This window comes from Eptesicus fuscus, chromosome 14, assembly GCF_027574615.1.
Source record: "Eptesicus fuscus isolate TK198812 chromosome 14, DD_ASM_mEF_20220401, whole genome shotgun sequence".
In the NCBI taxonomy this organism is placed as follows: Eukaryota; Metazoa; Chordata; class Mammalia; order Chiroptera; family Vespertilionidae; genus Eptesicus; species Eptesicus fuscus.
In genome coordinates, this window is record NC_072486.1 from 7,758,728 (window position 1) to 7,780,106 (window position 21,379).

Consider the following 21,379-nt stretch of genomic DNA (forward strand, 5'->3'; position numbering starts at 1 on the left):
TTGGAATTAAGGAGGGAATGTAAGGATGATTACATGAAGGTGGGAGAAGGCAAGGTGAGGATTGGAATTACAGGACAGTTAACAAGACTATGTGCTCTCTTGAGGGTGGTCATTCTTCTGAGGAGTCTGAAAAAGAGGTGTTTCAAAGGTGTGAACCTAGATGCACAGAAACAATGGACAGGGCTTGCTTAAGGCAAATATAAACCTTTCCCTAAAGAAGTTATATGCCTGGGGTGTGACTGTCCACCATGACCTGCCCAGTTAGGAATGTATGATCAGATCACCTTGCGAGGTCACTCTCAGTTACATTTATTATAGTACCCATTCTTTTTTTCACAAAGGCAGTATGTCATGTAGATTGTGGGACCTAAAGTAGAGTTAATTCAAGTTAATGCTGTTCATTCTTACTAATTCAAGAAGGGAGATTCACATCATAGATTCAGAGACAGCTGATATTCCACAAAATATTAATGAACACTGGTCTCAACTTTGTCTCCTAAAGGAACAAGAGATATGCTCTTTCACTGGTTACTCAGGTTTTTGGAAGAGAATTACTCTTATTCTTATGCTCCTAGTTTAAATGGAGAAATTGTAGAAGGCATCTAAGTGTTGCTATTCTTCTGAACTTGTGCACAATATCTGGAAATGAAGTGGGACTAGAGCTAACAGCATATTAAAGTCCAGAAGGCCTTTTATTGGAATTTTTTTTTAAGTTGATTTCAGTTTTATTATTTCTTTTACTGTGCCTGCTGAAATTTTTCAAAATACAAATGTGGCCCGTGCCCTATTTCTCCCGGACAGTGAGGTCTCCACCCAGATACAAGTATTTCTATCCCCCACAAACTTCCCCTCCACACGGGACAGAAACCCACCCATTTCTTGGAGTTTTTTTATTCCAACTGGTTTGAGGCCCAGGACTAACCAAATTATTCCTCTAGTTCTCAATGGTCTTATTTGTGATTTGGGTTTTTTTTTTTTTGTGGGGGGGCGGGGATAGGGGAGTTGGTGGAACTTAAAGGAAGGTTAAACTAGATGTTTTCTTAGGGTCCTTCCAGCATTAAATGTTCTACATTTTCTTCATTTTGTCTATGGTGCGTATCAACCCATACGCACACCCCCCTAAATTGTTATATGAATACAGCAGCAGGTACCCCATTCAGCATATGGCTGTTTCCTCTTGCAGTCACTTCTTGGTCTCACAGAGTAGTTCTCTAGGAGAACCTGATGGCATGGGAGGAACTAGAAAAGTACAGGTGTGGCTCTGTTGAATATACGAGAATGACTCTGCAAATTCATCCTTAATCGAGAGTTAATTTTGAACCATTTTCCCAGAAGCTATTTTTCTAATATGAGTGAGAATATTTTCTCCAAACATCCACTTCCCTTATCATATGCTTTCTTTGATGCTGCTTTTGCAATACACCCCTATAGCTAATAGTATTTGATCTGCAGCCAAAGTTAGGTAATAGCTAACTCATATAAGTTTGAGGTATTGATTTCTTTTTTTAATTGTGAGAGAGTGAATATGAGAAATTACTTAAATATTTAAACATTTTCCCCATAAAGGAAACCTTGTTTGCATACACATATGCTTGAATTGAATGAAAATGTGCTAGAGGCAATGTGAAAAAAGCCATATTGAATTTCTTGCCTATGGGAATGGAATGTTAGCTCACTGCACCAGAATGGCTTTTTAGTAATTATGATTCAGTAAATTATTTTTATTGATTTAATATTTTAACCTAGATGTCATAAGCCCATTGTAAGTAACCCACGTAAGAGAAGTGTTGACTCACTCTTAGCTGTAGGTTTTAAACTGGACAGTGCAAATGGGAACTCTAAATGGGACCTTAGAATCCTTGAAAAAATCACATTTGCAAGTTGGGTTATATTTCAAAATAAGGGTATAGCCTCAGTATTAATACTAGACCTTTTAGGCTTTGCTAAAGAATAAGTTACATCTTCAGGTTTTTTTTTCCTTTTAATATATTTTTATTGATTTCAGAGAGGAAGGGACAGGAGAGAGAGCTAGAAACATCAATGATAAAAGAGAATCATTGATCAACTGCCCTCCTGCATGCCCCACACTGGGGATTGAGCCCACAACTCAGGCATGTGCCCTGACTGTGAATCAAACCGTGACCTCCTGGTTCACAGGTCGATGCTCAACCACTGAGCCATGCCAGCTGGGCACATCTTTAGTTTTATAACCCTAATTTACAAAATCCAAGCCACTACCCCAGGATGCTTTTCAATAAAATATTGGCTTTAATGAAGTGTACATTTGCCTTTTTGAAAAATACACGTTGTTAAAGTCTTGGGGTTCATTTCTCTGTATTGCTGTATATTTTTATATTTTGTAGATGTCCCCTGTAATTATTTGAATTTCCTCTGTGTCTGCGATTATTTTCTCATTTTTATTTCTCATTTCATATATTAGTGTTTTCCCTTTCTTCTCTATGAAGTTAGCTATTTGTTTGTTTCATTGTGTTTTTTAAAAAAATTTTATAAAGCCTTATTTGATGTTTTCATTTTTATTAATTCTTTTCTTCTATTTGAATTTATTTTGTTCTTTTGCTAAGTCCCTGAGCTGAGTACTTCATTTCTTTGTGTTCCACCTGTTTAATATTAGAGCACACAAGGCTAGGTGTTTGTCTTTTTTTTTTTTTATCATGAATCTCAGAGCTTCTGCTATGCACTGTGTTCACAATGATTCTTTTCTAAATATTCTGTAATTTTAGTTTAGATTTTATTTTTTACCCAAGTTGCTTCAGTTTTTCTTATATAATTTTGTTTGTTTATATAATTTTCCAGTGGTAGGTTCTTTTGCTTTCTAGCATTTGATCAAAGAACTTTTTCATTGTTTGGATTTTATCGTGAGATTTATTTGTCACATACAATCAATTTTTGTGAATATTCATGGCTCTTGAAAAATAGATTTATTTCTTGTGGAGTCTAGAATTCAAAGAACACCAGGAATATATATATATATATCTTAAATAATGATGTCATTTAGGTATTTTATATATCATAAAAAATTGGTCTACCATGGGTTGAAAATATTGACCTCCTTAGTAAAGAAAGAAGTGTATAAATAATTCCACAAAGACCAGTAGTTATAAAGATATACAATATTGTATCAATCAAGTTGGATTTACCTGTAGAAGTATATTTTTTCATATTATTTTCCACACCTTTTTTTCTCATTCATAAATGCATCTGTCCTCCAAAGGGAATTTAATGACCACTATTTTAAAATGGGCTTTTAATAGTTGAGTGTACTAAGCTCAATTAAGTTTCAAAGATGTATGTGTTATGTAGATGTGGGTGTGGGCAAGGTGATGGGATAAGCTGTTTAACATGCACTTTTTCAGTAATAGAATTCAAACTAATGCTAGGGATAGGGGGATAGGGCGAGGGAGGAGAGGATAAAGGGGGATAAATGGTGACAGGAGACTCACCTTGGGGTGGTGAGCACAATACAATATACAGATGACATATTATAGAATTGTATACCCGAAAGCTCTGTAATTTTATTAACCAATGTCACCCCAATAAATTCAATAAAAATTTTATTATAAAAGAACGCAGCTTCTCACACTGAAAACAGAAATGCTCACCTCTTACTCTCACGTGGTTAGTGTTCACCACCCCTTCTTCCAAACCACCTCATTAAATGTACCAGCAAAACAACCTGTGTCCCTGCTTCGTAGAGAGAAGAGTGGGTTTTGTTGGTTTCAGCTGAGCTATGCCACTCAACCATCTGCACAACTACAATGTATGTTATAAATTTTCTTCTTTCTGTTCATACTGCTCAAGCAGAAATAGCTCAGGAATAAATAATTTTCTTTCCAGTAGGGTTTTTTTTTAAAAAAATCTTTATTGTTGAAAGTATTACATTATGTCCCCTTTTTCCCCATTGACCTCTTCCCCCATCCCCTCAGGCAGGCCTTCACCACCCTATTGTCTGGGTCTATGGGTTATGTATATATGCATAAATAATCTTTATCATGCTACTTGAGAGAGAGAGAGAGAGCAGCCTTCAGCAAAGCATCCTGGGAAACAGGAGTATAGTGTCCCAGGGATGTCCACACGGGGGTGGGGAGGTGGTGTGTGTGTGTGTGTGTGTGTGTGTGTGTGTGTGTGTGTGTGTGTGCAGATGGAACTGAGCCACTTCAGGACTGTTCCTGAGACCCTGGGATGTCTCCAGAACCCATGGTGACCCCGCTGCTCAGCTTCCTCATACCCATTCCTTTTTCTTCCTTTCAATAGATGTGTGTGTGTGAGCTAGTATTCTTTCTCTTTGGTAACCGGCCTTGCAAAGAAAAAGCATTGTTTTGAACTAGGCCTAGTTTTTGAACCAGGTTGTTATTACTCTTCATTTACTATTAATTTATTGGTGATATTTATTATAATCAGAGTGTATATGATGTAACAAATTCACTGAATATTTCTCAAATTTTGACTTAAATGTCAGAGATACCCATTGGGAAATAATTATAGTTCTTTTTATTTATTTGCACACATTTTCTCATTTAATCCTCACCATCACCCGATGAGGTAGAGATTATTATTCTGAATTTTAAAGATTGAAAAACTGAAAGGTAGAGAGAGAAGGTAAACTTTCTTTGACCACAGAGCTAGCGGGAGGAAGGCCAGAGTCAAGGCCAAGGCGGTAGGCATTAACCCGAGCAGATTCTTTCATAACAAAGTGAATGAACACAACGTGGTCACCGTTATTATATGGTGACATGTTCCCTTTCCTCGGGGGGTGTGACTGAAGGGCTGAGCTTCTGGTTCAGGTTCTTAAAAACCATCATCGTTACTTAGACTTCCCATGGCACCTGCTTCTTTCAGCGGTGCTTTCTGGTGAGCCCGTGAATCACGTTTTGTTACTGTCTAACCTGACAAACACAAGCAGTTATTTGCTGATCTGCTTGCTCAGCCCACTTTGCATTATGGCCTGAGGCCTGTGGCTGAGAACCCAGAAGCACACGCACCAGCTGTGTGTGGTTTCAGGTAGCAAAGGAGAGGAGATCCACATCAGCCAGTTTGAAGTTTTCTTCTAAAAAAAAACATGTTTTTATTGATTTCAGAGAAGAAGGGAGAGGGGGAGAGAGAAACATCAGTGATGAGAGAGGATCATTGATTGGCTGCCTCCTGCAGGCCCACCACTGGGGATCGAGCCCACAACCCGAGCATGTGCCCTGACTGGGAATCAAACTGTGACCTCCTGGTTCACAGGTCGACGCTCAGCCACTGAGCCACCCCTGCTGGGCTGAATTTGTGTCTTGAACACTGCCCGCAGCTGGGCGGGAGTCACTGGCTCAAGAGAGGCCTCAGGTGTCAACACGAGACAATTGGAGAACAGGTGGCAGCTCTGAGTGCCGAGCTGGCCCCAGGCCACAGGACGCTGTTGCTTTCCGTCCTTTCCTCGGGGACCCTGAGTCTGCAGGCCGACACTCCATCCACTGAGCCAAACCAGTTAGAGCAGTCCAATATGTTAAAGAAAAAACCCTATCTAATAAAGAGAGAATATGCAGGGGAGGGCATTTGGGGGTGACCGGGCTGTCAGGGGAAAACAGTTGGAGATGATCTGGCTGGCAGGGGAGCAGTTAGGCGTCGATCAGGCTGGCAGGGGAGTGGTTAGGGCAGTGATGGCGAACCTATGACACGCGTGTCAGCACTGACACACGTAGCCATTTCTGATGACATGCGGCAGCATGTCGAGGATGAAACATTTGCTGCTCCTGAGGATGAAACATTTGCGACTAGAGTCTTGGAGTTAGTTTTTTCCTCAAAGTGACACGCTACCCGAGTTATGCTCAGTTTTTTGGCGAAGTTTGACACACTAAGCTCTAAAGGTTGCCCATCACTGGGTTAGGGGGTGATCAGGCTGGCAGGCAGAAGTGGTTAGGGGCAATCAGGCAGGCAGGCGAGCAGTTGGGAGCCAGCAGTCCTGGATTGTGAAAGGGATGTCTGACTGCCTCTTTAGGCCCGATCCCTGTCGGGCCTAAAGAGGCAGTCAGACATCCCCCGAGGGGTCCCAGATTGGAGACTGTGCAGGTTGGGCTGAGGGACACCCTCCCCCAGTGCACGAATTTCGTGCACCGGGCCTCTAGTAATTAAAATAAAGGCCACTGGCCTTCGTGGCAGCTGAAGTTGCTGCATGAAATCGGGGTGGCTTGGCCTACTGTTCTTAATTCACTGTGGCCTCCTGTGATTCTAGGGGGACAGAGAAGCAGAGTTGGGGCTGCCTTTTTCTCCTCTGTGTGACCGGAAGTCGACCATGGTTGCTCAGTCGCAAGTAGGTACGTGTTTGCCAGGCTTTGGAGAGAAGACCCGAGAGGGGTGTCCGGCCGTGTGGGTGGAGGCTTCCAGTGCCTCCCAGGCTCCATTCTGCTGTGCTCTGCTCCTGGCTTCAGCTTGGTGGGTTGCTGGAGCTCTCTCCCCACCCTTCTCCCCGAAATGGGCTGTTTCATGGGAAGAGTAGATGGTGACATCGCCGTCTCCATCATCTCCTGCCAAGAGAAAAGGGCCTCAACTTTCCAAGGTGATGCAGGAGTCATTGGCAGGAAGCCCATTTTTCGTGCAGCCATGGACGTCTCATGCCATTTCCCTCAGGAATGTCTGCAGGACAGCCCACTCCTGCAGGACCCTGCTTCCGGGAATGGCTCTTTCTAGTCCAGTGTCACTAAATTAAATGTCCCAGTGCCCTCCAGCTGAAAAGAATCTGAAATCATTCAAAAAATAAATTCAATAAGGATTTGATTTTTTCTACTTGTGTTTTGAGTGCTCATTTTTTTTTTCATAATAATGCATATACTGAGTCCCTGTTAGGTGTAGAACACTGCTAGAAACTACAATAGATGTTTAAAAAAAAAAAAGACAGATTATACATGGTACCTGATCTCAAAGACATGGAGCCAATATTTGGTGGTGGGTGAGATGTTATGAAAACAAAATCCATTAGAGTGTTACAGTGTTAAGGTAGTTTTGTGCTTCATGTAAGCAGGGGCAAAACAGTGTGTGAGCCGTTAGACCCAGAAAGACTTGTTGAGGGGTGATATTTGAGTTGGGTCCTAAGAGATAAGTAGGCAGATGGAGCTATGCAATACAGGTGTGCTAGGGGCAGCTGGGAGGGCAGTTCAGACAAGGGATTAGCATATACTAAGCAGGGAAATTTAAAACAGTCTAGGAAGACCAGGGAATTACAAATAGTTCCATGGCTGCAATAGTAGAGAATAGAATGAAGCGAGAGAGAAAATCAGGCCCAAATTATGGATTGTATAAAGATAGCATGCGCTTTATACTTCCCTGTCGGAAGTGAGGGCATATCTAAAGCTTTTTAGGTAAGGCTTAAACATATACTGATGGGCTAAATCTGGGCCACTGCTTTGGGCTCCTCCTTGGTTTCTTTCCTTTGACTCTAGGGGTCACGTTTGTGCTCGTTTAATCTCTCCTATAAACTGAAGGCAGACAGGGTATGCCACACACCTTAGTCATTTATGCAGCGCCTATCACAGCATTTGTTGCATCGTGGATGTTGAATTCATATTTTTAAGCCCTTGATTGGAACAATCCACTGAAAAGTCAGGAAGATTCTGTGGGAGAAACAGAGCTGACTCTCGATCCTCAAATCAAGGAATATATTAAGTGAACGAGACCCCAATCTAGTCTGGGGCTCCTGTGTAGGCGAATTTAAAAGCTAACACTCCTCAGTTTCGGGGGGAAGTACGGAAAGGCCCCAGTGAGTATGTAGTTTCCCTGGAGCATCGCTGTTTCTCCGCAGGTTTTATCGATTTCATCGTGGAGCCCACCTTCACGGTGCTCACGGACATGACCGAAAAGATCGTGAATCCGCTGATTGAGGAGACCTCCCAGGCTGGCGGGACAGGACAGCGGCGATCAAGGTCAGTGGAGAAGCTCGAAGGCTGGGGTCAAGTTGGCCTGTCCCTGAGGGTAGAACTCTTCTTTGGCAGGCATGGGGGTGTGTTTCATGATGATGCTTGCCCTCCCTCCTTCCTATAAGAGAGCTGTCTGCCTTTTCCTTTTCTCAGAGGAGTTGAAGTTATACTATTTGCACTCTCCGGGCTGGCCTGGAAGGGAGTGACCATCGTCTACCAGGGGTCCTCAAACTTTTTAAACAGGGGGCCAGTTCACTGTCCCTCAGACCGTTGGAGGGCCGGACTATAGTTTTAAAAAAAAACTATGAACAAATTCCTATGCACACTGCACATATCTTATTTTGAAGTAAAAAAACAACATGGCACAAACACCCGCATGTGGCCCGCGGGCCGTAGTTTGAGGACGCCTGGTCTAAATGATGATTGGCAGGTACCCAGGAGAGCATCTCTCTCCTGCTCATTCTCTCTCTTTTGGTGCCTTTTTCATGGCAGGTTTAAACATCCTGATCCCATTACTTATTAGCTGTGCATTCGAAGGCAAGGTGCCTCAGTTTCCTCATCTGAGAAAATGTGGATTATAATACTCAGAGGTTAGAGGGAGGATTAACCGAGTTGTTCAATCTCTGTAAAGCCCTTATAACAAGGTCCAGCACAGAGGAAGCGCCAGCTACACCTGAGCTAACACTTAGCCTTTATTAGTGGTATTCCTACCCCTCCTCCTGTCCCTGCAAAACCTTGGGCTATGTTATGCAGGAGAAAGGAAAGAAATGGGATGAAAAGACAAAAGAGCAGAAAAGAGGAAGAGGAGGAGAAACCGCAAGAAGGGAAGGCAAGAGGAATGTTAGGACAGTGGGACCCTAGGGACGCTCAAGGCGGATGAACCCAGTCAAGGCTGCAAACAAGGAGGAATGAAGGCCCCTGCCCACGTCCCACAGCCCCACAGCTCTGCAGACACTGGGCTGAACTGTACTGTGCTCTGCCTACGTAGTCAGCCCCGGGAGTCATCCACTGGGTTGGCATTCATGCCAGTCACTGCTTAGGCACCTGGGAGTGTGTGATACTTTTCTTTAAAGTTACCCAGAAGGATGGCACTTTCTAAATTTGCGAAGTATCTCATGTTTAAAGCGTAAAGTAATATTGATATAAAAAAATGTCTCTTGCATGACTGCTCTCCACCTTCCCCCAGGAACATAAGGAAATCACCCTGCCCGGGCCTCGGGGTTCCAGGGCTCAGAGGCACCCAACTACAGGGGGAGGCATGGCTGGAGAGAAGTAGGACTAAGTGGCTGAGTGACTTGGAATAGTGGTCAGTGAGGAAGCAGGTGGATAAACTGTGGAACCAAATTGAAGTTCAAGTTCAAACTAGTTGATTGCAGAAAATCGAGGACAGAAAATCGAGGACACATAGGGGATTCTAGTCATGTTGAAAAAGAGGATACCAATCAATAACAACAACAAAAACATAGGGACTATCGCTACTCAGGTGGCTGAAATATTGATTTTCTTTTTCTGCTGAAAATACAAAATTTCCCATCTGTCACAAGTGGAAAATGAGAATCACAAACCTCAGAACCCAGGAATTTCACAGCAATGGCTTGATGATGGCTAACCACTCCTCGTTTGAGCCTGCTCACGGGCATACATTTCCCAAACACGGAACCCTCCTCTTCCAACCCTTCTTGCCTAATTCATTTCTTGTGTGTTTTTTTCCCCCCTCCAGTTTGAACAGCCTCAGTTCGGCAGATGCAAAGCGATCGGGTGCTAAGAGCGCAGGCTCAGAAGGAAGTGCCCCAGTCAACAATTCCGTCATCCCTGTTGAGTACAAGAGTTTTAAAGCCACTTGGACTGAGGTCGTGCACATCAATCGGGAGCGGTGGAGGGCCAAGGTGCCCAAAGGTAACCTTCTACTGGGGAATCTTCTAGGAGGCCTGTCCAAACCGCCCAGCACCCACTCATACACAAGGCTTGCCACCCTCATTTATAGCTGTTGCAAAGGAAGTGGAATCTCAGGATAGAGATTCAAGTGGCTGAATGTTTTTAAAAAATTTTTATTTTTCAATTACAGTTGACATTAAATATTATTTTATACTAGAGGCTTAGTACACAACAACCGTGCACTGGTGGTGGTGGGGGGGGGTGTGTCCCTCAGCCCGGCCTGCACCCTCTTGTAATCTGGGACGCCTCGGGGTCCTTAGCACTGCCACTACCGCCACTGTGCTTGCCAGCCGTGAGCCCGGCTTCTGGCTGAGGAGCGCTCCCCCTGTGGGAGCACACTGACCACCAGGAGGCAGCTCCTGTGTTGAGCCTCTGCCCCCTGGTGGTCAGTGCATGTCATAGCAACTGGTCATTCCGCTGTTCAGTCTATTTGCATATTAGGATTTTATTATATAGGATTAGTTTCAGGTGGACAGCATAGTGGTTAGACAAAGCGATCCCTCAATAGGTCTAGTATTTACCTGGCACCATACATGGTTACAATATTATTGACTTTATTCCTTATGCTAACTTTACATCCCCATAACTACCGATTTGTGAAAAAGTATTGAACCTCTTTTGATCCTCATTTCATTTAAAACTCTATGCATGAATGGATGACGCAGACCTCCAGGCCTCCCTGCAGCATGGCCTTGACTGTCATGCCAGGTTCTGTGCCAAGGGTGCAGAGATGAGTAACAGACATCCTTGTCATCGAAGCTCCTGCGGGGAGGGGACATCTCTATGGAGTTTCTTTCAAAGGAAGAAAGGGAGTTGTGCTCATCACCCGCACCCACCAGCCCTGAATGACCCTCCCTGTAGGCAAGGAGGGTTTCACCCCCAAACACAACATGCCATACTTTCATCCACCAGTGTCTACACAATAGGGGGGAAGCATGGAGGGGCTGCACTGAACACGTGTTGGTTATCTCGGTTCCTGGTACATTGGGGTGCTGCTTCCAGTGAGGGAGAGGAGAGACCTCCCTTGGAGTTGGAGTTATTTTAAGGACAACTACTGTGACTTACTCACAAAACCCTATCCAAGTGGCGGCTCATTTCAGGCGGTGCAATAGGTTTATATTTACGGCGCTATTAAGGCCTCATTGGGCCCTTATCAATTCCAGACAAATGTTGCACCCTGAGCTCTGGAAGGAGCCCCTGCCTCTTCCATATTTTACCAATAGCCTCTCACAGTCCACTCGGAGGCCTTCGACATTTAAATCCTCGCCGTTGGCAGGCGTTGCAAGCAGGGATGGTCACCACTGCATCGTCTCCAAGGAAGCAGGCACTTGTAATCAATTACACTCATTACACTTGACAACCCCGGCCCTGACAACACGCAGTGTGAAGAGCTACTTCAGAGTCATTTGCTGGCAATCATCTGGCTTACTAAAATTACCCCCTAAATGAATCACCTCGGGGAGCCCTGGACAGTTTCTTTGCCAGGGGAAACTGGCCCTTTGAAAAGGACAGGTACATCAACAGCTAATAATTCTCAAATCTATTAGGGATGCTGATAGAGATATGCTTAAGCTATTTTGGAAGCATAAAAGGGCTTGTCCCTAATGCTGCTGGGGGTATTTGGGAAGGCATCTACAGCCAGGACTTGCAGGACGCCTGGGCTGGAGCCCAGAAGAAGGCGTTGTATTTAGAAACAGGGAACAGAATTTAAGTTCTAATAATAAATCAAGTCCTAATATAATAATTATAATACAGTAACTATGTCTTCTTCAGCTGAAATAAGAACAGTTGCCTAAATTGGCAAGCCTATTTTATTAAAAGAAATTAATTTGATTTAATATTATAAATACATGCTGTTAATTCCTAGTGTTTATGGAGAAACTCTTGTCATAAGTATGATTTAATGTTTGCCAGTAATGTTAGTCTGGGTCTTAGTATTTGACTTGAAACTGTTAGGATGAAAACATATTGAATCAAAGTCACTTTGATGTAAGCTCAGATAACAGCAGCAAAATATTTTTACTGATGTCAATAACTGCTGCACAATGCTTAGTAAATAAGTAAAAAGATGAAGAAGAACAACAACAACAAAAAAATAGGGAACAGAGAGAAAAGGGACAGGCAGTGCCCGGGTTATGTATATTTTGTGAGAGGATCGTTTGACCATCAAAGCCAACTCCAGTTAGTGGGATTAGGGCAATTTGAATCCCCACTCGCCTTGTACTCTTTGGCAAATGCAGGTAGATTCTTTGAGAAAATTCCATTTGGGGAACATCTGGCCCGCGGGCCATGTAAAGCCCTCAACATCATTTGGTCTGGCCCTGCCAAGGCATTAGGGGTGAGTTAATTAAATGTTTGACCAAATAGAGCAGGCTAATTTTTAAGTTGATAATTTTTTTATGGCCCGAAAATGATGTTATAAATATCCAAATGGCCCTTGGCAGAAAAAGTGGTTCCCTACCCCTGATTTGGGGGCTGATAATACATATCACAGAGCTAATGCAAAGAACAGAAAAGATACAGGGTGTATACACACTTTAACAACTGATAGCTCAATTTTGAAAATGAACTATATTTTAATAAACACTGCCTTTATAAGTATTCCAAGTGTGTGTATACATTTTTGGGGACACCCTGAGTGTAAGGCACGGGGGACAGAGCCTGCACATGGCTGGCACCTGTAAGTCTGGCCGTTACTTTTCAAATTGGAAAGGAAAGTTGAAGGCCAAGTTAAGAAGACTGTTAAAATGCCCACCTCGGACTAATATTTTATAATATTTTCAGCCTTTCAGCAATGCTGTTGACTGGTTGACGGGTGTTAAGAAACACCAGTGTGTTTCCGTTAGTGGTCAGTTTGAATTAGATGACACCAGGCTGTTTTGCTCATTGTTCTTTTTTAGAAAACCCTGATTGCATGAAAGCTCCCTGCATGGGGCACTTGAACATGTGTTATTATCAAACTGAGCAGAAATGGGACTGACTCTAAAGTCTTGATTCCATTAGCCAATCTGATCTACAAAGCTAGGTAGGCCAGAACCCATAGTTGTTAGGAAAGATTAAGTCAATACCTTTTACAGCTCTGAGAGCTGAAAATCATTATTTCCACACAAAGATGTATAGGTATAACCATTTGCAGGTCTGATCAATGTTGATACATTTCCATTCATTATTTAATACTTTTTAAACCTTTTTTTTTTTTTTTTTTTTTTTTTTTTACTGGTGTAAGAATAATGCTTGTTTAGGTTATAATGCAGAAATATAATTAAAAATATATAAAAAGAAAATAAAATTCACTTACAATCTCTCTAGCCAGATATAACTGTTGTTGAAATTCTGATGTAATTCTTTTTTATTTGATTTACCATGCATTTATGTAAGTAAAAGAATTCCCTGTAAGCTGGGATCATAGTATAATATTGCCTTGTATTTTACTTTTCTTTTTCTATCTTGAGCATTTTATCCTGATGCTGAATAGGTTTATAAAATATGATTTGAATGGCTACCTTGTATGTAATACCATAGTTGAATCATTCCTCTACAGAGCATTTTGTTTTCAGTTCTACATTATTGTATATAACATTGTTATGAACATACAAGTTTAAAAACCTTTGAGGCTACCTCTGATTATTTGTCTGGGATAAGTTTCTACATGTGGAAATTTTTTGAAAAAAAATAAATGAAAAAACAAAAACTTAAAGCTCTTGATATCTACTGGCAAAATTTTCTCAGAAAGTTTTTTTTTTTTTAACTTACGTTCCCTCCCAGTAGAAGTATAGTGAGAATGTCTATTTCCACCTTCATTATTATTTCATAATAACTCTTCATATATTAACGATAGTAATTCTTCAGTTGGAAAAATATGTTGCAATTTCTGCCCTATTTGTTTGTCATTTGTCTTTTAACTTTGGCAGAATGGTCTTTTAAAGTACATCCCATTTTTATTTAAGATTACCATTAGATTTTTTTATTGAATTATGTTTCTATCAATGTAAATATCAAATAGTATGTAGTGATACTCCTTCGCGAATGCTGAGAAATTTATTGAATTTTTACTTATTTTCTCCATTTGCACCAATTTTTATTGAAATAATATGAGATTTTCAATCTAGGTGTTTATAAATAAATTGTTCATTTATAATGAACTTATCATTGGACATTATTTTTATATTTGCATCTAGTTTTATTTCTAGCTTGATAACAATTACTTTTAAACACTAAGATTTGCTAGTTTTATTGAACAGATTAATGTATTTCCTTATTAAGTTTTTGACATTGAATTTTTCTGTCAGCTGGAGCACTGCTTTGGGCCAATACTTTCAGAAAGGACCCGTGGGCACGCCTGAGTCCTTCGATGTCTAGCAGTGCCCTACTGTTGTTATGGTAAACAACTGAGAGCTGACTGTTCAAAATTCATATGGTATTTTGGTTACTTTTTTCAGTTAGTAGTTTCTCTCTCTCTGTTTGTAAGTAGGTTAAGTAGGCATCTCAGAAAATTATATCAAGGGATAACTAGCCCAATACTATTTTAACCAACTGGCCTATCGTATCGTTATTCAGAAAGGCAAATTAAATTCAATGTATTTCTGCAAAACTGCATGGACCTTCGGAGTGAGAGAGAAGCAGCTCTCAGGAGGACTGTAATGTATGGATCACGAAGCCTCTGCTCTACTTGGACTCTCTAGCTGCTTGCTTTCGGCCATTTCATAAGAAGTCACATCACAGATATTCTGAGATGGTTTTGAACGGCACATTTGCTTTCTGCTAGCATAGAAGCCTGGGAGTGCCAAGCATGTCAAATCTCTAAGACCTGGGAAAGTGAATTCTGTGCACACATGCCATCATTGCAATCTGCTAGCACATACAGATGGATTGTACTCTCACCTGGTTTTCCTCATTGTAGAAAAATTTTATGTATATTAATAATTTCACCCTGAAACTATAAGGGAAGCTGATTACCGTGGAACAGGCCCATCTCCTGTTGATTTAATCTCTTTTTTCTTCTGGATGTGTTTATTTTGAGTAGTGCCACTTTAAGGGCTGAGGTTGAGCATACCAAGATCAGAAATAGGAGGAAGTGGTGGAGGCAGAGAAGGTGAAGGGCAGTGCAGAGCCACCCACTTGGAGCATGATCGCGTCAGGGAAAGGAATCGTATAGTGGGGCCAGCTCGAATCGGAGTTGATTATGATGTCGTAAGAGTTGCCATTTGTTAATTTAAGTATTAATTGCCTGCTGTCAGCTGTAGTTGAGCAAAAACAGATTTGTTTCTGAAATGCACCCCCTGCCCAGTTTTCATTTTTGCTGGATTTCCCATAGAAAATTGGTCTGACTCAGTTGTCAAATGAATTTTTATTGCTCAGATCATCTTTTATGCTGTTTTGTAGTAAACCAAATTTCAACACCTTCAGTTTTTAATCAAAATTATTTTTAACTTGGGGATGTTTTAAATGTAGAAAGTTTGCCACAGATTCAGTGGGCTTCTGGGAGGAGATTATACATTATTTTATCTGAAGCCTGAGTTTGAATGAATTCTCTCCTGCCATGCCTCAGTTTCCCTCTCTGCATAATAAGAACAGTCATCTTTTTACTCACCTACGTTAGTGGTTAAGGAAACCACGTTTTGTCAAGCGGCTAAGTCTTTCGGGGCAGGATGTTACATTTGTCTACTTCCTGTACTTACTCCGGTCTGGATTGCTGATGATGGAATATGTACCAGCCAGGCTCATTGGCAGAGAGGGTGAGTCACACGCACTGTGGACATTCGTTTAGTCAACAAATGCTCCAGGAGCATCTGCTATGTGTCAGGTGCTGTACCAAGCACTGGGAATTCAGGGATGGAGGTGACGTTTGACCTTTGCCCTCTGGGCACTGCAGAAGGACGATAGGAAGTCTGGATGAGCATTCTAGCAGGCCTCCTGCGCCCAGCAGTCTACAGAGAGTGCTGTCTCACCATCTTCTTCTGCAAGGCCGCTCTTTTGCTCTTTAGTTGTACCTTTCTGTGGAAGTCAGAAGGCATATTATATGATATCCTATAAAATAAAAGGCTAATATGCAAATCGACTGAACAGTGGAATGACCAGTCACTATGACACACACTGACCACCAGGGGGCAGATGCTCAATACAGGGGGAGTGCTGCTCAGCCAGAAGCCCTGAGCCAGGCTTACAGCTGGCAAGCACAGCAACAGTGGCAGGAGCCTCTCCCGCCTCCGAGGCAGTGCTAAAGATGTCTGACTGCTGGCTTAGGCCCACTCCCTGTGAGGGCTCCTGGACTGCAAGAGGGCACAGGCTGGACTGAGGAACCCCCCCCCTTCAGTGCATGAATTTCATGCACCGGGCCTCTAGTGTGCACATAATTGTGTTATTTTGTAAAGAAACCTTTCTTTGCCTTGTCATTGTAAATTATAACGACATCCTATCGGGAAAGGAGAATGTCATAAAATATTGAATGGCAATCATTTAAACTTGAAAGCAGTGCTTGTTAACCCTGATTACGTATTGGAATCATCAGAGAGCATTTACAAACCCTACTCTCACTCTTCATTTGAGTTGTCTGGGGTGAGGCCAAGGCATTGGTTTGGGTGGGGTGGATGGGTATCAATGAAGGGATGAATAAACATCTCATAATGTATCAAGGAGAACATCTGAGCCAAGCAAAAGTAAGGGCAGAAAATGTAAAAATAAAGCCGGAGGTTATAGACATCCACAAATCCAGTATCACAAAGTCCCAAGAACATGGACACCAGCACCAAATTTGGGATTTGTGCCCTTTAGCAGCTAAAACAAAGGGAAATGTAATCACATGCATAACCCACTACTCTGGTGCCTATTAGATTAAAAGTAATCCTGTTGTCCATGAAAGTCAGCTTTTGTCGGGACCAAGATTAACCAAGGGAAATGAAGAGGACCCCTGATGATGAGGTGTAGGACACTGTTAGCACATCTAGAGGGGAAAAAAATCAGCAATGTTCTTCATAATGGAGGCTGATGGCACAGTCGGAAAGGCCTTGTGTGTGAATTAAATGCTGAGTCTCCAGGCCTTTAGGGAGGAATGGTCTCTGCTAGGTGCCTTCCATGTATGTTATTTCCTACAACCCAGCTCCACTTGGTGGCCTCCAAGGCCCTGTGTAGTCTCAACCCCTCATGTCCTTGGTCATTTGACCACATCATCTGTCACTAACCCTTCTCTAAATGGGCTTTAGCCATACTGGCTAACTCAGTGTCCCTTGAACATAGCAAAGTCATCCCTACTCCATGGCCTTACCTTTTTTATTTCTTTGGCCTAGAATGCTATTTCCCATGATTATCGCATGGCCAGCAACTCATCCTTCAATATTCCGTCAAATGCCAGTGTCTTCACTTTTTCGCTGGTCGTGTTCTATGACATTACTTACTATGCTTGCCAGTTTTGCAAAACCCTTTTTGCCATCTGGAATTCTCTGTCTCTTAGTGGTTTGCTTACTTGATAATGGTCCTCTCTACTCTGTAAGTCTGCTTGCTGCCATGTGACCAGTACCTAAAACGGTGCTTGGCACTGTAGCTGTTCAAGAAATATTAGTTGAATGAATAAGCCTATGTTTTCATAAATACTTGACTAGATGCAGGTAGGCGATATTTTTGTTTAAGTACAGAGCCAGAGCCTTTCACAGTCAACCGAATGGGAAAGCAGGCTGACACCCTCTCAGTTAAAGGGGAGACACAGATAAGGACACCTGGCCAAACTGAGTGCCACCTCTCATCTGTGGACAGTTTGCAGACATGTTTTTGAAGACTTAATTATCCTCTTCCTACTTTTAACTTTACAAACAGTGACCTGAAACCATATTATTCTAGTGGTGGTGACTTTTTACTTTATAATCACTTGCTTATGTTTAAACTCCAGGTCCTGAGCAAACCCATGTGAAACTCCATTTTTCTCCTGTGACCAAGGGAGATTTTGTGGCCTCTGAGCCTCAGTTCCACATTGTGAAGTAGCGTTACAGTGACAGTAGCTACCACCTGAGGTTTTCAGAATGAAAGGAAATGATCCTTGGAAAGTATTTAGCATCAAACCTGGCATAGGGGACACACTGATGAGAAGTTATTGGTGATAATACTATTATTAGTAATGCCAATTACAATATTGGTTTATTAATTATTATTATTATTATTATTATTATTATTATTACTACTACTACTACTTTCTCCCTGTCTCTTCTTCTAATCCACTGATTTCAGAAATGGCATAACCATGACCTGATTTTATTTATTTCCTGAATATCCATGCCAATCTGACTTGAATTAACTGAAAATAAACCCAAAACACTCAGTCGCGCCTTTGGTCACTCGAGTGTATTATTACCAGTGCCCATAACAGGTTTTGGGCAAAGAGGCAGTTCCCCTAATGGCGTGACCTCTCTCTGTCTTTTCAACGCCTTGCCCAACTTGCCGTGGACACAGAGGAGAAGGCCAAGAAGGAAGCCGAGGAGAAGGCTCGCCTGGCTGCGGAGGAGAAGCAAAAGGAAATGGAAGCCCAAAGCCAGGCAGAAGGCGCAGCTGGCCAGGCGGACAAAAACACACCTGGGGAAGCTCAGAATCAAGTCAACGGAACGCGCCCCAACAAGAACAACAACGCTCGTGGGAAAAACGCCAAAGAGAAGCCGTCAGGAGAAAAGCGGCAGAACGGTGAGTGGCATCACCCGGGGAAAGGCCCCTCTTGGGGTGGGTGACAATATCACTGACATTTAATGCACGCTTACCGTGTGCCGGACATTGTTGGTATTTCACGTTGACGAAACCATTTAAAAATCCTAACTACGCTGTGTGGGGCCTACACTCATCCCCGTTTTGCAGGCGAGGAAACCGAGATCAGAGAGGTGAGATCACTGGCTTAAGGTCAAGCACCCCCGAGGTAGTAAGTTCAGGTCTATGTGAGGCCAAATTCTGTAATCCACAGTCAGCAGGTTCCTACTGGTTGGTGCTGTTGCAGGGGAAGAAGAAATAGGAGAACTATTGAGACTGAGCCGCTGTCCACGAGCGCCCTGTAGTCAGTCAGTTTACTGCAGGGCTAACACACTCCTCCGTAAAGGACTAGGGAGTACATATTTTGGGCTTTGCAGGCCATGCCGGCTCGGTCGCAGCCGCTCAGTGCTGCTGTTTCGGGGTGAAAGCAGCCAAAGGTACTACATAAGCAGGTGAGCGTGGCTGTGTCCCCTTAAAATGTTATTTATGAAAGTGGAAATTTGAATTCTATATAGTTTTCCCACGTCATGAAATAGTCTTCTTTTTCCACCTCAACCATTTAAAACATGTGAAAACCATTCTTAGTGTGTGGGCCCTATGAAACCAGAGCAGGTTTGGCCCACGGGCCATGGTTTGCCAACCCCTGGTCTGGTCAGGGAGAGAAGCGAATGAGCACAGGCGTGCTGGTCACCAGGAGGGTCATGTGTGCTGTGGGAGGGGTACTAACGAAGGCCCAGAGCGGGCAGAGGTGGCAGTAACTGCTCCGAAGGTGGCCAGGGGGGCCTGGGAAAAGCAGAGCAGGAGCCTGAGTGTCCAGCGAGCCTGGGTGAATTTCACAACTGTGCTGATTTCCCAAAGTAAGCAATAGTCTACCATTTCCCCTAAAATCTAAGTATGAAATGAGAGGTGGGAAAAGAAATCAGTTTAGAGCGATAATCGGAAAGGCTAATGGAGGTTAGGACTGAGTTGCAGCAGCCTAATTAAAATGATTTATAACCGCACACACGGGCTCTTCTGTTCTGCCTGCTCATTGGGTAACAGCTCACAGCAGCCGTTACTCCATACCCAACCCGTGGGAAATTACCTAATGGGTTTCGTTGAGGAACATCATCAAACAAGTGCGAGTCACTTTCCCAGCGCCCTTCCTTGTGGCCGCCCAAGGTATTTCCAGGTGAGAGCTGCAGGACCCTGGATGAGTGGGGCTCTGGGGGTTGGGGCCCCTAGCAGCAATTACAGGATCTGCTAAGCATTGGTCTCCATCCAGGCACTTCCCCCTCAGCCTCCCCAGCCCTGGCCGAGGAGAAGGCAGGCTGCCACGGGCTGCTGGCTAGCATCTGGCAAATTGAACTGCTCCTGCTGGCTTCTGGAAGGCATCCTGGTCTTGCTGCATCTGTGGGAGAAGCTCCGGTCCAGGGCAACCTGAAAGGCTCCGTATAGAGTGTGTTAGGGGTGTGAAGGCTCAGTGAGTAAAGAAAGGCCATTTTTCTATAGGCAGATCCTTGAGTCATCTCTGCCGTCCTTAAAACAGGGACAAGCCAGTATATGGATTATTTCATGGCACCTCCAAAGAAATTCATCTGTTTTGACCATTGGTGATGATAGAGGGTGATGACCACATCCTTTACTCACACGCCTCCTGTTTGTGGCTGCCCTTCCCCTCCATCCCTCCAGCCAGTGCAACCTATTTCAGAATTAAGAATGAGGAAATTTGGAGAGTTTATTGACTTCTAACATAGCTTAGGATTTGTCACATTTCATTAAAAGTACTTACTTTATAGAGGACATCACAGTCAAAAATGGTCTTGCATTCTTCTTAAATAGCCATTTATCAGTCTGAAGGCCAAAGGCATTTAGAAATGGTACCATCAACAGGAGCTTGAAGTCTAAAACTTGAGCTTCCTAGGAAAGTTCCAAAATACGGTAGTTGAGAGGCTGGCCTCTACAATCGGACCCATCTATGTATATTGTGGTAAGTTACTTTATTTATGGCATAACATGGAGATGAGAGGGGTTTCACATCAATTTTCTCACAGGTCGATTTAAGCAAAATCTCTTTGTAGAAAGATCAATTGGCCATTTGTCCAAAAACTGTCAGACGAATGTCTTAAACCAGGGCTATGGTAGACAAGAGGGGCAGTTTCAGAGGGAGACCCACATGCAAGGGCCGGGGCAGAGGTGGGGCCGGGTGAATGTAGGAAGCCCAGGACTGACCAGTATGTAGACGGGTGGCTGCAGTGAAGGAAAAACTCAAACTTGGAAAACCTCCTCAGTCATTTGGTGAGTTAGTTGTTCAGCAGATTGGTCATTTAGTGAATTAAACATTGATGAATTTGTCTCCTGGCAATAACAGCACCTTCATAATGGGTGTTGTAAGGATTTAATGAAGTGATGCACACTGCCTGGCACAAAGAAAACAAAAAAGGGTCAATATATCTAGGGCCCGGCTTGCTCCTTCTTGGTTGCAATTATTATTAGGGTCCTTTTGCTTCAGTAAGCACCAGTATGTTAGTGGTAATGCATTGTTGGTTTTACACAGGCTAAAAAGAAAGCTACTATTAGACACTGGTAAGAAAAGCATCCAACGCTTGAGAATAGCGGTGGGGGAAGGGGTGCCATGTTTTTTCAATGTATCACTGGCATATTGTTGAATAGACTTCGGGTGGGGTGGGGAGGTGGGGGTTCATAGAGGGTGAGGGTACTTCTCTTAGACAGGTGTCAGCAGCCTCTCTCTCTGAAGGGCTGGATAGTAAACAGTGCTGGCTTTGTGCATCTCGGATGCAACTATTCAACTCTGCTAGTGCAGCAAGAAAGCAGCCCTG

The 21,379-nt window shown here is 43.0% G+C and overlaps 1 protein-coding gene across 3 annotated transcripts in view; it reads left to right on the forward strand.

Moving 5' to 3' along the window:
• The window catches only part of PDE1C (phosphodiesterase 1C), a 288,406-nt gene that overhangs the window by 219,974 nt on the left and 47,053 nt on the right, over window positions 1–21,379 (forward strand). For all 3 annotated transcript variants that reach the window (XM_054726097.1, XM_054726098.1, XM_054726099.1), the window contains 5 exons: window positions 5,776–5,802; window positions 6,230–6,311; window positions 7,793–7,913; window positions 9,628–9,803; window positions 18,279–18,503. In XM_054726097.1, coding sequence (XP_054582072.1) covers window positions 5,776–5,802; window positions 6,230–6,311; window positions 7,793–7,913; window positions 9,628–9,803; window positions 18,279–18,503 — 631 coding nt within the window. The remainder of the gene's footprint in view (window positions 1–5,775; window positions 5,803–6,229; window positions 6,312–7,792; window positions 7,914–9,627; window positions 9,804–18,278; window positions 18,504–21,379) is intronic.